We start from the raw sequence: 14,022 nt of genomic DNA, 5'->3' as shown, positions 1-14,022 counted from the left end.
GTCTTTGTTTAAAACCATGAAGGGTTACATGGCTAACTAAAAGTAGTCTTGAAGTTAAATTATTATCCATTTTAACCATACATTTTTATTGCTATCACTGGTCAGTGGAATCCCTCAGCTCAAGCACCATTCGAGCCTTTTCCTGCCTGTATCCCTGGCTGATGGACTGCAATGGCAGTTGGAGCACGTTCCTCCCGAATAGCCCCACATCTGACAGGCATCTTGGCAGTCCCAGCCACTTCTTGATGAACCCGTTTGCTAACCTGTCCATCTTATCTGCCACTGAGGAGGGGACCTCGCACATTTTCAGTGGCCACATCACCCTTGGGTACAGTATGAATTGGTAAGTCCATACTTTGTACTTGCCAGGGAGCTGGCTCTCACTGATCCTTGCCAAGCCTTCTGCAAGCTGCTTCCTCACTGCTTCCCCCATCTGCTTGTCGGAGAGGTCTGCCGTGTAGGTCCGACCGAGGCTACGGACGGCTTGACTAGCCAGCAACGGAATCTCCTCGCCACCTGCGACGAAGATGGTGTGGTCGCTCCTGACCCCTTTCCTAAGGGACAGGCTGCGTGACTTTGCAGGTTTGATTCTCATCCTTGCCCAGGCCACAAGCTCGTCAATCCTCTTCAGCAGTCTCGCTGTGCATGCTGCTGTCTGGAGGATGGTGGTGACGTCATCCATGTAGCCTCTCACTGGTGGCAGCCTTTGTCCAGATGGTAGCTTCACCCCTCCCGCCATCTTCCTTACTCCTATGAGGATGACCTCAAATGCTGCGACGAACAGGATGGGAGAGATTGAACATCCCATGGCAATGCCAACTTCCTGTCGTTGCCAGCTCGTGGTGAAGTCTTGATGTGTGCAGCACATCTGGAGGTCTGCGAAGTAGCTTGACACCAGGGCGCGAATGCAGACAGGGATATGGAAGAAGTCCAGGGCATACTCGATTAGCTGGTGGGGAACTGACCCGTATGCATTGGCGAGGTCTAGCCACACCACATGCACATGCGCTTTTCTCTCTTTTTGCTTGCTGGATCTGCTCCCATATCACTGCAGAGTGTTCCACGCACCCTGGGTAGCCTGGCACCCCGGCCTTCTGGCAGCTGGTGTCGATGTACCCGTTGTTTGTGAGGTAGCTGGTCAACCTCCTGGCTAGGATGGCAAAGAAGATCTTGCCTTCGACGTTCAGGAGCGCAATACTCCTAAACTGACCGATGGTGGTGGAGTTAGCCTCCTTCGGGATGAAGACAGTAGCTGCTCTTTGCCACTCTGTCGGGATGACTTGGTTCTTCCAGGCCACTCTCAAGAGTTTCCATAGATGTTTCAGGACCCCTGGGCAATACTTGTACAGCTTATAGGGTATACCGTTGGGGCCTGGTGCTGAGGCTGCCCTTGCTTTCCGAACAACCTCTGCTGCCTCACTGAGCTTGGGCAGAGCAGTGTCGAATAGGTGAGCTTGCGGAGCTGGGCGAGGAACATACCCAGGTGGTCCTAGTGGGGTTTGTCTTGCTGGGTCGCTGTAGAGCTCCTTGAGGTAGTTCTCCAGCTCTGACTGACTGATCTCCAGCTTCCCGCTCCTCTTATCCTCAAGCAGCCGTCTTGCATGCTGGTAGGGGTTCCTGAAGAAGCTGCTTCTCTCCTTCTCCTTCCGCCTTCTGCGCCTGCGGATGCGCTCCGCCCTCCGTAGGCTGGCGATGCTCTTTTTCACCTCCTCCCACAGTGGCTTCAGGCCCTCCTTCTCCTCTGGACTCCCCTTCCTCCACTGTTTTCGAAGATGACGCCGCCTCTTCACCAGTGCCTCAATCTCCCTCTCCCTCCTCCCCTTCTGCTTTGGGCCGGAGCTCCGCTTTGCTGCCAGTGTCCCAAACCTGCCTCTGCATTCTTCATACAGTATGTCCCCAATGTTGTTCAGCTTGGTCTCCACCTGGCCGCGTAGTGAGTGTTCCAGGACGATGCTGAGGTCCTTGTCCAGCTGCTGCCAAACTGCAGTCTCATTCGCTTTTGGCCATTTCACTGGTTGCCTCCTCCCTGGTTCTTTCCTTTCAGTCCTCGGTCCTGGTTCTTGGGTGTCTGAATGTGAAGGTGTTCTGGGGTCCGTTGGTGTTCTAGTGGTGTTATCAGTGCCACCTTCATAGGAATCAGTGTTCACCAAGGTCCCTCCTGCCTCTGCCACTTGCCTTCCCTCTGCAACGTTGGATCCCTCAGCTCTGTGGTTTGCGACCTGGCTCTGGGTTCCTTTTGTCTGACCTGCAGCTGCAGCTGCAGCGCAATGTTGCTTTCGGGCTCCCTCCTCGCACTTTCTCCTTCCCTGGTGAATCCTTAGCCCCCTGAAGGTGGTCACCTTTTCCCATCCACACCTGCATCTTCCCATAATCCTACAATCATTGCCTTGGTCCGTTCCGGTCGTTGCCATAGAGTCTGTCTGGTTTGGCCCTTCTTCCACCCCGCCTCTCGGAGGGCCTTCGGGTTGTTTTCCTTTGTTCGTCCTCGTAGTTGTTTAGGGTGTCCCTTGAGACTGGTGGGTAAGGTAACTAGCCTGCCACCCCCAGATGCAGACTTTCCTGCGGTCATCCAGTCTTTCCTGGCTGTCCTCCAGTCTTTCCTGGCTGCCAACTGCCCTTTCACAGTAGTCACTGGATGCCTCCAGGTTGAGCTTTGAAGAACATAATTAACTCAGCAACTGGCCCCAGCTGTGGCGCAACTGGCTGGGGCACCTGCACCGTACGCCGGCGACCCGGGTTCGATTCCCGCCCCGTGGTCCTTTCCGGATCCCACCCCTGCTCTCTCTCCCATTCGCTTCCTGTCACTCTCCACTGTCACTATCATTAAAAGCATAAAAAAGGCCAAAAAATAAATAAAAAAAATAAAATTAACTCAGCAACTATCATAGCAACCACCATAACTACCCTAGCAACTGCTTAGTAACCATTTCCACAGTTGCAACCTAGCAACATACATAGCAACTAGCATGATTAAGCTAGCAACCATCATAACTAACCTGGCAACAGCCCAGCAACTAATAACATTATTGTAGCCACAATCATAATCATCCAAGTAACAACCTAGCTAAGAATATCCCAATGTAACTAATGTGCCACTGAGTCCACCTAAAGCAACTGCAGTATGCATTTTCATGCACTCATGATTTTCCTGAAATTACATTCTCTAGTTAGATGTTATTCTCACCTGTCCTGTACTTATTTTGTAATTATGACAATATTACACATTTGTGTTACTTGTTCTTACTGATTCCTTACACAATAACTCACAGGCTTTAATCTAAAGCTTTACAAAAGGTTCTGTCACTGTCATTGTTATAACTTGATGTGTTAATTTTTCTCTTGATGTTTTACAGTACAACAGGGGACGACACTGTCAACGCAGCTCTTGGGTGTTTGGGATGCTAGGTGTCAGAGAAAGGAGGAGAAGACCAGTTATTAGGGTTGTGAGACAGCGCTCAGCACAGAAACTAGTGCCCATTGTGCAGAAGTATGTCAGACCTGGAGCTACTGTTATCTCAGATGGATGGAGGGCCTATCGGTGCCTCAACAGCACTGGCTACAATCATGTGAGTGTCAATCATAAAGAGTTTTTTGTGGACCCAGACACAGGATCACACACTCAAAATATCGAGAGGTTTTGGGGGATATGCAAAACTTCCATATGGAGACTGAGAGGAAATAGAAATGACAATCTGCTGAAAGATCATCTAGATGTCATTGAATGGACTTACTGGCGGGGAATGAGACATAGAGATGGCCCTCTCGGTATGCTTTTACATGACATTAAAAAACAATACCATCTATGAAGCAATTAAATTCGTCAAGCAAACTGTTCTCACAAGCTTCACAAGTTTTTAAAGAAAGAACTCAATCTTGCTACCATACGTATTTGGTGTATGGTACATTCAAAATGTATTCATTTTTACTCTTTTTGTTGTTGATGTAAGCTGTGCTTTGCAAAAAGATGCAGCAGTCATGTTACAGCAGATATTAAGAAGTCCATTGAGGACCTAAAGGCAAGGGGATACCTTCTCCCAATACTGATAAAATACTAGTCCACTCTGGCAAGTAAATAGCAAATGTTCTTTTGTGTGATTTCTTTACTGCTACTGTAGTTTCAGGCAAATAGGCCTGCTGTGTACAACTTTTGGTGGTAGGTGGGTCCCGTTTCAAAGAAGACCACCACAGATGTGTTGAATTACAATTCTTTTGCCCTTTTTATTTGTTTAAAAGACGTGTTTTTATCCTGTCAATTCTAGTTAAAACTAGCTTTTGCTAGTCTTTTTGTGCTTTGTGAGCTCATTGAGAGTACAATGTAACATGTTTACAGAACTTGTTAAATAAACATTGTCAGTGCTATCACTTTTCTCATCTTCTTTTTTATTGTTAACACCCTCCCAGCCTCTACTTTAGAACATGGACCATATTTTGAATGAACAATGTATGCACTAGCAATGTATTAAGGGTAAAGAATGTCTGTATTGACCAGGAGTTATAGTCTAGACTGTTCCCATCATATAATTCTTAATAATAATAATGCCTGACTTGAATATGGAACCAATTCATGACTAATAAGTACATACTGCAGAGGTATTACTGATAATAATGTGCTTGCTGCCAAGGAACCAGTTTCCACTTTAGAATGGGAGCCAATCTCCCAGTTATTAAGTGCTATTTCACACAGCAACCTGGGCAGTGAAATGCAGCAATGAGGTTGAGCCATACACTTGCTTATTCTACAACTGTTCTCCTACTATTTGGGATTTATTCAGACAGTATACAAGTAGGTTATGCATATTCTATTTTGGTACTTACTACTAATTAGTATGTAGAGATCAAGGCTTACAAGGTCATTATTAAGATTATATCAATAATAAAGGCCTAATTCGTCATGAACAAGAAATTTGTGAATACACACCTAACAAATGGTTAATGTTGCCTAACACATGCCTTACAAGTCACTAATACAGGTATTAATTAGGTATGTATTGGTGGCTAACATGTGAACCTTAAAATAAAGTGTTACCACTGTTACTAACGAAGGTTTTATAGCAATATTATAAATGTGGCGACAGAATAGCCTAGAACTTGGGTAAGCCTTGCGTTTAGTAGCCTAATGTGATAGCCAAAACTAATGTGAATCACGGACTATCCTACAACCAAAGAAAGTAAAGGTGATTAGTAGGCCTACCTGCGTTAGCCAAATAAAGGACGGAACTGCACCCTTCACAAACCATAAAATAAAGTTTATTAGTTTTACAGTTGACTACAGTTGACAGTTCACCATCAGTTCACACAAACAATTCTGGTTTCCTTGCACTAGCCATTTCGTTGTAGCCTATTCTGTCTGTTTTTAAAGCGCAAGTTTTGGTCAATTTCTGTAAAGAAACAATGCCACCTATAGGCCTGGGGTATGAAGTAACGTGTTGAGTCGTGTTGAGATGGATCCGTTTGGACGCAAATATTCTTGATACGGTTCCAGGGAAGACGGAGGAAAAAAAGATCGGTTTGGTACGTGTGGACTAGGCCTCAGTGTGTGAATAACTGTGAAACATGGAGGAGGAAGCGTGATGGTCTGGGGCTGTTTTGCTGGATCCAGGGTTAGAGTGATGGGCACCCTGAACAAAAATGGCTACCACAGCATTCTGCAGTGCAATGCAGTACCCTCTGGTATGCCCCTAGTTGGTCAGGGGCTCATCCTACCCAAAACACAAGTCCAAGCTATGAATTAAAAATCAGGGTGTTCTAAAACTTTTGACCGGTAGTGTATGTGTGCATACAGTATGTAGGTACAGTATGATTTTGAGCTTTTGCCGTTATTCAGATAGGGCAGTGAAGATTGACAAGAAGTGAGTTGGAGATAGGGTGAGATCAGGAAATGACTGCGGGTCGGATACGAAGTTGGGTCCTCGTGGGTGACTGGGACCCAAGAGTCACTTGCACCCCAGCTCCTCCACAGCATGAATTTTCTGTTTGTCTTTTGATTCTCTCTGATTCACCTCCCTTCCTGCCTGCCTCCATCCATCCCTTTACTATATCCGTCCCTCAATCAGATAGACCCCAACCAAATGCCCCCTTCCCGCTAGAATGACACTAGATTTTCTGGGGCAATTGGGTGTGAGGAGCATCCTCTGCTTTCATAAGTGGTTTAGTTAAGGGTTTTGGCAAATCTTCTCTTCATTTCCGAAAAAAGGAGGGCCTCTTATATAAGTACGAGTCAACAAACACAATGCACTTGTTCACGCATGAGTAATGGAATTTATCTCCAATCAGTAATGGCCGGGAAGGCAGCCAAAATGTAAGTCAGCATGTCCCTGTTTGAAGCACCAGAGGAGTGAAACAATCCTCTGCTCCCCTCCTCCAGAGGCTCCTTAAGCTGTTTAAAGTGCCACTCATGCTGGATTACTTCCAGCGATTAGGGACGAGCAAACCTAGACAGGGGGCGTGGCGCGTCTTCTTGCCCCCCACTACAAAAACCCGCTCCGTGGCCCCCTGAATCCCGACAGGACCCTGAGTTGTGTGACTGTGAGGCGAGGTTATCCATCTCCCTCCCACAGTAGACCAATCAGGCAATCCAGAAGGCACTAAGGCACGAGCACCAAGACTTAGATTCCACTGTAAGGGTTCTCTTGTTTCGTCTGCTTAGTCAGTCAGCCAGTCACACGTACAGTCGCTACCCACCCTTTTTTGAAAGCTAGACATGGGGAACACCTCTGGATGCACTGTGGATGACCTCCAGGCCGTGGAGATGCACCTCTGGTACAAGAAGTTCATGATCGAGTGTCCTTCAGGTCAGCTCACGATGCACGAGTTCAAGCAGTTCTTCGGGCTCCGGGGCCTAGACCCTGAGGCCACCGCCTACATCGAGCAGATGTTTCGCACTTTTGACATGAACAAGGTAAGCAGGATGTGAGTGACAGTGTCTGATATCATGCAAACGTGGGTGTTCCCCTTAGTGTCCCTGTTGTGGTTAGTCCAAATACGCCTTTCTGATTCTTGCACCCAGGTATTGGCTTGATTTGATTGTCCTTACACTTTACTCTGGTCAACCCAAAGTCTAGTTACATCAGTCATGTTGAGCATGTGCTTAGATATTGTTGTGTATAAACATGCAGTTGGATTCTTTGTTTTACGACAACATTCAAACAATATAAAAATGGAGAATTTACATGCACCTGACAGCAAGGATGCTAAATCCCAAACTCTGTGATGTGGAGCAAAGCAGTGTTTCTCAACTGTTGGTTGGTAAACCTAGAACTGGGTCAAGGGGTCTCAATGGGTTGTAGAGTAAATTTCTATTTAGAAAGTCTAGCTATGTCATGATGAACTTAATGTGCTCTGACTGCAAGAATTAAAGTACCGTTCATGTTAGCAAGGTTATAATGACAATCTGAAGGCCTAGTGCATGTGTTGCTCTTAATACGAATTACATGTGCTTGGTTTTAATTCTATAAAATGTGGGTTGTGACTGAACAGCCATGGGAAATTGAGGGTCCCACTGAACGAATGGATCATGTTACAAAAAAATCCTTCACACAGTAGCCTATTCATCAAAACACCATGAGGTCCTTTTATCTTGAAATAATAGTTTCAGACTCATTTTGATGCTACACTGTCGTAAAATGTGGAGAATGGAGCCTGACATTGCTGATGCGAACCCAGAACACCTGGTATTGTACCATGCAACGTTGTTGTCATGGGCAGGAGTATAACCCTTATCATTGGTTTTAGACAAATTGGGTAGCACTAAATGGATACCCAGTACATTGCAGATTGACAAAATGGGAATTCCTACATTGTGTTATTTTAATGTAAAATAATAATGACAGACCTTGTGTACTATTTACTTCTGGAACAGGCTACATCTTTACTCGAGAAACAATCTGTACGACAGCATGTTGTGTTCTTGCTTTGGAACGAATGTATTAGTCAGATGATCTGTTTATTTACACACAGGTAGTGTATATCTGGCTTTGTCAGGTCCACAGAAAATGATGGCATTATCTCCACTTTGCACATCTATACATGCATGTCTACATTTGCGTATCTATAGTTAGTAACATCCCTGCCAACGTCAGACAATGTGTCATAGTAATAGGCTTGTTATGTGTATTAGGACTAACTGGCTAGGGATTCCTATGCAATGTATTGTGGGATTCCACTGATGACCCTAACATGTCAGCACAGTACAACACGTGCTGTATATCCTTGCTCTGGGGCAGGTTCGGTGACCTTTATCAAAGAGGCCATGGAGACAGACAGCTAAACAAATCCGTCTGGATTATCTTGCTGCAAGACAAATAGCGCAAAAGCGCTCAATTATTATTTAATTCTTCACAAGGGACTCTCTCTACTCAAACTGCGGGTTCATTTTTCTACATTTAAAGCTAACTGGGACTCTATTTTATGTGCATATGAGTGGGTCCTTATTAATCTGACAAACTGATAGAGTTCCCGTTCTCATAACCATTGAGATGGCACGAGACGCAGACCTCATTTAGCTCTGTGTGCCCATCACAAATTGATTGCTTCTCACCTCAAGGTCAGCGGACCCAATAAATTAATCTAATGTAAGACCATTAGAACTTCATAATGAGACCTATACTGGGGGGGAAATCCTATGCACTGCTTGTTTTGTAATATCAAAATCTTCGAAAATAAGGAACTGACCTACTGAGTGGCAATTCAAAGGTTAACTCATGTAGAGATTCAATGCTGGAGGTGAAAACTGTCTGAAATTTGTTTGTCAGTACACTACAGGGCATTAACAAGGCCATTCTTAAACTTGTCATCTGTAGAATTAAGAAAATATGTAGAGGGGACCACTGGGTCAAAACACTGTAAAAAACTGATATCAGAGGATTATTAATGGAAATGTTGAAGGGCAGTAGTGAGACAAACGATTAAGTCAGAGGATGGATTGAAGTTATTAAACCGCTGTAATACCCAGATTAATAATCAGTCAGGGAAGATTTCTGCACCGTCGCCGAACGTGATAGATTACATTAATAAATTTAACCAATAAAGCATTAAGGTCTTGATAATTGCATAGAGGAAAGTAAATGTGATGGTCTTATTTTATCTTGCCCTCTGGTCTCAATATCCAGCTAAATCCACAAGTTTCACCTCCTCTAATAATGTTTTGTGTTTAGTGCCGAGGGGGTCCATTTTGGGAAGGAAATTAATAAGGAATGTTAGTACAGATGCCTTGCTTGTAAGGGGAGGGAGGGGGGTCTGTGCTCATTTGAGAAATTTCTGAAATTATTTCAAACATGTCCTATTGTACTTGCCACAGATTACAATGAAGTAAAAAATGTATCATTAGTGTAAAAAGGATGTAACATGGCTTTAAGACAAATCCATGCATTCAGACTTCTATGTTAACACTTGAAGCGTTGCAGACCAACAATACATAACCTAGTGTAAATAGTCTCTAGGTAACTGTGATGGTTACTCCTTTTCAGGATGGCTACATAGACTTCATGGAGTACGTGGCTGCCCTGAGTCTTGTGATGCGGGGTAAAATGGAGCACAAACTGCGCTGGTACTTCAAGCTCTACGACGTGGATGGCAATGGCTGCATTGACCGACATGAACTTCTCAACATCATAAAGGTGAGACAGAGAGAGAGACAGAGACACCTCATCAAACTCTAACCTGTTACTTTAGTTGACCATGTGCATATCAAGGTAATTTCTCGTAATAGAATGTTATAACAGAATAAAGAATTTTCTGGTGTGTTCCGAAGGGAGGTGATAGGAGTACAAATGTGGATGTCATGGTGCATTTCTAAGCATGTGTGTGATACAGTATATCATTTCTCTCCCAGGCCATTCGTGCAATTAATGGAAACGACACCCAGGAGATCTCGGTCGAGGAATTCACCAACCGTGTGTTTGATAGGATCGATATTAATGGAGATGGTTAGTGTTCCCTGTGCACCTCACATAGAACATTTTAAACAGCAGCTACAACAATGATAGCCTTCATGTTGTCAGAGATTATACTATTTAGAGTGACATTAAAGACACACAACTGTCAATATGTCTTTAAAATCTAATCTAATCTAATCTAATCTTATGATCTGGGTATTATTAATAGTAATCCATCATGTGACTTTATTTATGGATCAACACTTTGCACTTAGCACACCTAACCTGCCCATCCCTCTCTGAATAGATGTGCACTTTTAAGGAAGGCAATGGCCAGTTCAGTGCTATTGTCAAAACAGACATGCACTTTTTAAAGAAAATATGATACTGACCGATGCATCAGGAAAGCAATGCACTTTTTAAAGGTTTGAAGTCCTTTGGTGTTGTCAGATTCTCATACTGTATGTACTTTCTTCATTCTAGGGGAGCTTTCACTGGAAGAGTTTGTGGCGGGCGCTCGAACCGATGATGAGTTCATGGAGGTGATGATGAAGAGTTTAGACCTTGCACACATAGTGGCCATGATCCACAATCGCAGACACAGTGTTTGAGGAGCTTTGCCATCTTTGAAACCTTAAATAATGTTTCCAAAATCGTTTCAGTGGTACATCAACTCATAACAGGGTTAACGGCACTTCTGCATTCGCTTTGCGACCCTATATCGGCTATAACCGTACTATGCAAGTTTGCCAGATCGGGTAGCGGATCTGTAGTTTGATGGAATGAGACATAAGAAACTACAAATTTGACTTGCTTCTGATGTCCCAATACATCATACTTTTATAAAATCATGCAACATACTCTACCTTTGCCATTTCAAAAGCCGGTGCTGGATAAACAAATAGCATGCATGTGACAGAGGAAAAGTGCTTTGGTGTTGCTTTAATACATTGTGGTCTCGATAAACAATCTTACTTTCCCATCAGGGCTGTGACCTTTCAGTTTAAAACATGTGCAAAAAATTGACCAATTTAACCCAGAAGGCTTATAAAGAGGGCCAGGGTTCCAATGAAAATTATCTGATAGAGACAAAAGATCTCTGGCAGCCCCAGGGCCGAGCTAGGGCAGATTTTTATCACTGAAGTGATACTCTCTTTATTGTTTTGTAGATCAATAAAATAAAAGATAATACTTTGACTGGTAAACTGAGGTAAACATGAACCTTGGGCAGATGGAAGGTCACAAAGGATGTTGGGGAAATAATTCTAAAAATCCGACATTATGGATCTCGGTTTATCTTTTTCTTTGGCATACAGACCAAATACGACCTTGATGTTGGTGTTAACACTTATAAGGAAAATGTATTATTGATGGTCTGATAATTTTTAAAGTCACTGTTTGCACTTTTGGCCAAAAAAATGAAGATGCTTGAAAAGCATTCCAGTTGCTTGTAGTATGTCAATTCATGTCACATGAAGGACTACTCAAGTCTACGAAATTCAAAAGGTCAAGACAGTGTTTACTTTCTGTTCAGATAGTCATAAACATCAACAAACTGGCAGGACTGCTGATACAGTGTACCCATGGACAGGTTTATCATTATATTTAATGGTGTTATGTGTGTGTAAATGTGAGACTGTGGCAACTAACTGTAAGAGTCGTTTTGCTTTTACCACTAGTGGGTACAGGCTACCCATTAACATGAATGTTAGCCATGCTGAATGTGTGCCTACTGTAAGATGACTTACAGAATTTATTTTTGTTTGGCTTTTATTTATACAATAAAACCTGATTCTAAAAATCCATGTGTCCCTTACAGACAGTTATCTTCTGTGAAGCTGTTATGCTGAGACTATTAATTTCAAAGCACAAATCTGTCTCAGACACATTAGTCACCCTAAGGGAAACTAAGGGGTGGGAAAATAAGATGAGTCACACTTCAGACGTCCCTTCTGTCCTAACCAGTTTCTATGACAACTGTGATCTATTCCCATAGCAACACATAAATTCAACATCACGACTGGTGACATACAGTAACTGGCACCATTTCCTTTCAAGACGCTGAATCACTGAAATAGAAATTTGAATGGATGCAAAGTAACGGAAACAACAAATGCAGGGTTTATGACGCATGCATACAAGTATACATGCCTAGGTATACATAGGTCTCACAGACATAAAAGGTAAAAACACATTAACTATGAAGTGTCCTATCCTTGAGGTATAACATTACTGCTATAATTTTGGATAACCGCGCCTGCTTATGATATTTCCTCAGCACTACTTGAATAGCCGTCACACCACACGACAGCAGCTACAACGTGGTTGCCTGATTTCTGGGCCACCCTCATCCCCTGCTGACAGCAGAGAAAGCGTGTAAGCTGGATAAAGGCATGACTTTAATCATCCCCCGAGCGTCAGGACAGACATGCACAGACACAGCGTGTGCTTGCAGCAGGGGGATGCAGCAGGCTGAGGCTGGGGCTGCTGCCTGTGGATGGGGAAACTGGTACACAATGACAGGCTGGGAACTTGCATGTGCGCTGGCAATAACGAGAAGAGTAACACACTGCTCATGAAAAATAGATCAATCTGATAAACAACCATTATATATACACAGTTGTTTGCAGAATAATATCAGTGTGTTTTAAAAAATTGAATAAAGCTCAAAATCCTTAGAATAGCTGTTTTAATAATTAAAATTCCAACAATTAAAATTCCATAATATCAATGCATTGGGAACACCGCACATTCAATTTCAAATCAAAACATGACCATAATTGATCAAGTTTGTGTTTTAACTTTACAGAAAGTGAAGAAAAATTAATGTTATGCTGTTAAAAAAAATAGCAGTGTTTCTCTTTACAAACTCAAACATTTACTGTATAAACTGAAAAATGTCTCAAGATTTGCTTTACTTTGAATCACTGCACTAATATCTAGTTGCGTTATCATTATTTCTGAGAATTGCTTCACATCTGTGTTGCATGGAGTCGACCAACTAACTGGCACCTGTGAACAGGTATTCCAGGCAGGACGTTTGAACTACATTCCACAATTTCTCTGCATTTCGGTCTCAAGATTTGCTTTACTTTGAATCACTGCACTAATATCTAGTTGCGTTATCATTATTTCTGAGAATTGCTTCACATCTGTGTTGCATGGAGTCGACCAACTAACTGGCACCTGTGAACAGGTATTCCAGGCAGGACGTTTGAACTACATTCCACAATTTCTCTGCATTTCTGGGGTTTGCCTCAGAAACAGCATTTTTGAGGTCACCCCACAAGTTTTTTTTATAGGATTGAGGTCTGGGGATCGGGCTGGCCACTCCATAACGTCAATCTTGTTAGTCTGGAACCAAGACTTTGCTCGCTTACTGGTGTGTTTTGGGTCATTGTCTTGTTGAAACACCCATTTCAAAGGCATTTCCTCTTCAGCATAAGACAACATGACTTCTTCAAATATGTTGATGTGTTGAAACTGATCAATGATCTCTGGTGTGCGATAAATAGGTCCAACACCACAGTATGAGAAACATCCCCATAACATGAATTGTGCACCACCATGGTTTACTGTCTTCAGTGTACTGTGGCTTGAATTCAGTGCATGTGGGTCGTTGGACAAACTGTCTACAGGTATAACACAAACTTGATCAATTTTGGTCATGTTTTGATTTGAAATGGAATGTAGTGTTCCCAATGCATTGATATTATGGAATTAACAGCTATTCTAAGGATTTTGAGCTTTATTAATTTTTTTAAAACACACTGCTATTATTCAGCACACAACTGTATATACACGCTATGGCTGCTAAAGGCACTAGGGTGGAGACTGATGATGATCATACGTTCACATTAAGAATGTAGACCATATTACAGGTAGGATTGCACGATTTGGGGAAAATATCTAATTGTGATTTTAATGATAGATATTCTGTTTTGATTTGCAATATCATTTTTGTCAAGTTTCAGCTCAATATTCCATATTTCAATTTCATGAGTATGCCTAGTGCATGCGAAGCACAGCACAGTTACTGTAGGTGAGCCCTACTGTCACACAAGGAGGATGACATGTATATAAAAATCATAGATGTGACGAGATTAACCATTGGGACAGAGTTGTGAGCTGCACAATGGATCTTTCCGGT

The 14,022-nt window shown here is 43.0% G+C and overlaps 1 protein-coding gene across 1 annotated transcript; it reads left to right on the top strand.

The window, feature by feature from the left end:
• Positions 1-6,700: 6,700 nt before the first annotated feature.
• Positions 6,701-10,483, top strand: guca1aa (guanylate cyclase activator 1Aa). Its single transcript, XM_076297359.1, has 4 exons — positions 6,701-6,898; positions 9,465-9,614; positions 9,830-9,923; positions 10,356-10,483. The coding sequence occupies exons 1-4, from the start codon at positions 6,701-6,703 to the stop codon at positions 10,481-10,483; spliced, it is 570 nt and encodes a 189-aa protein (XP_076153474.1).
• Positions 10,484-14,022: the final 3,539 nt, after the last annotated feature.

This window comes from Alosa pseudoharengus, unplaced genomic scaffold (genome assembly GCF_046254945.1).
Source record: "Alosa pseudoharengus isolate Yale_2024_CS ecotype anadromous, Long Island Sound unplaced genomic scaffold, YU_APseudo_1.1 YU_APseudo_1.1_scf_20, whole genome shotgun sequence".
NCBI lineage: Eukaryota > Metazoa > Chordata > Actinopteri > Clupeiformes > Clupeidae > Alosa > Alosa pseudoharengus.
Note: the sequence above shows the minus strand (reverse complement) of the source record. Positions and strands in the feature narration are given on the sequence as shown.

Coding starts and splice junctions, on each gene's coding strand:
- guca1aa (XM_076297359.1), top strand. CDS start 6,701: ATGGGGAACACCTCTGGATGCACTGTGGATGACCTCCAGGCCGTGGAG. Junction 6,899..9,464: donor GCACTTTTGACATGAACAAG/GTAAGCAGGATG, acceptor ACTCCTTTTCAG/GATGGCTACATAGACTTCAT. Junction 9,924..10,355: donor GATCGATATTAATGGAGATG/GTTAGTGTTCCC, acceptor TCTTCATTCTAG/GGGAGCTTTCACTGGAAGAG.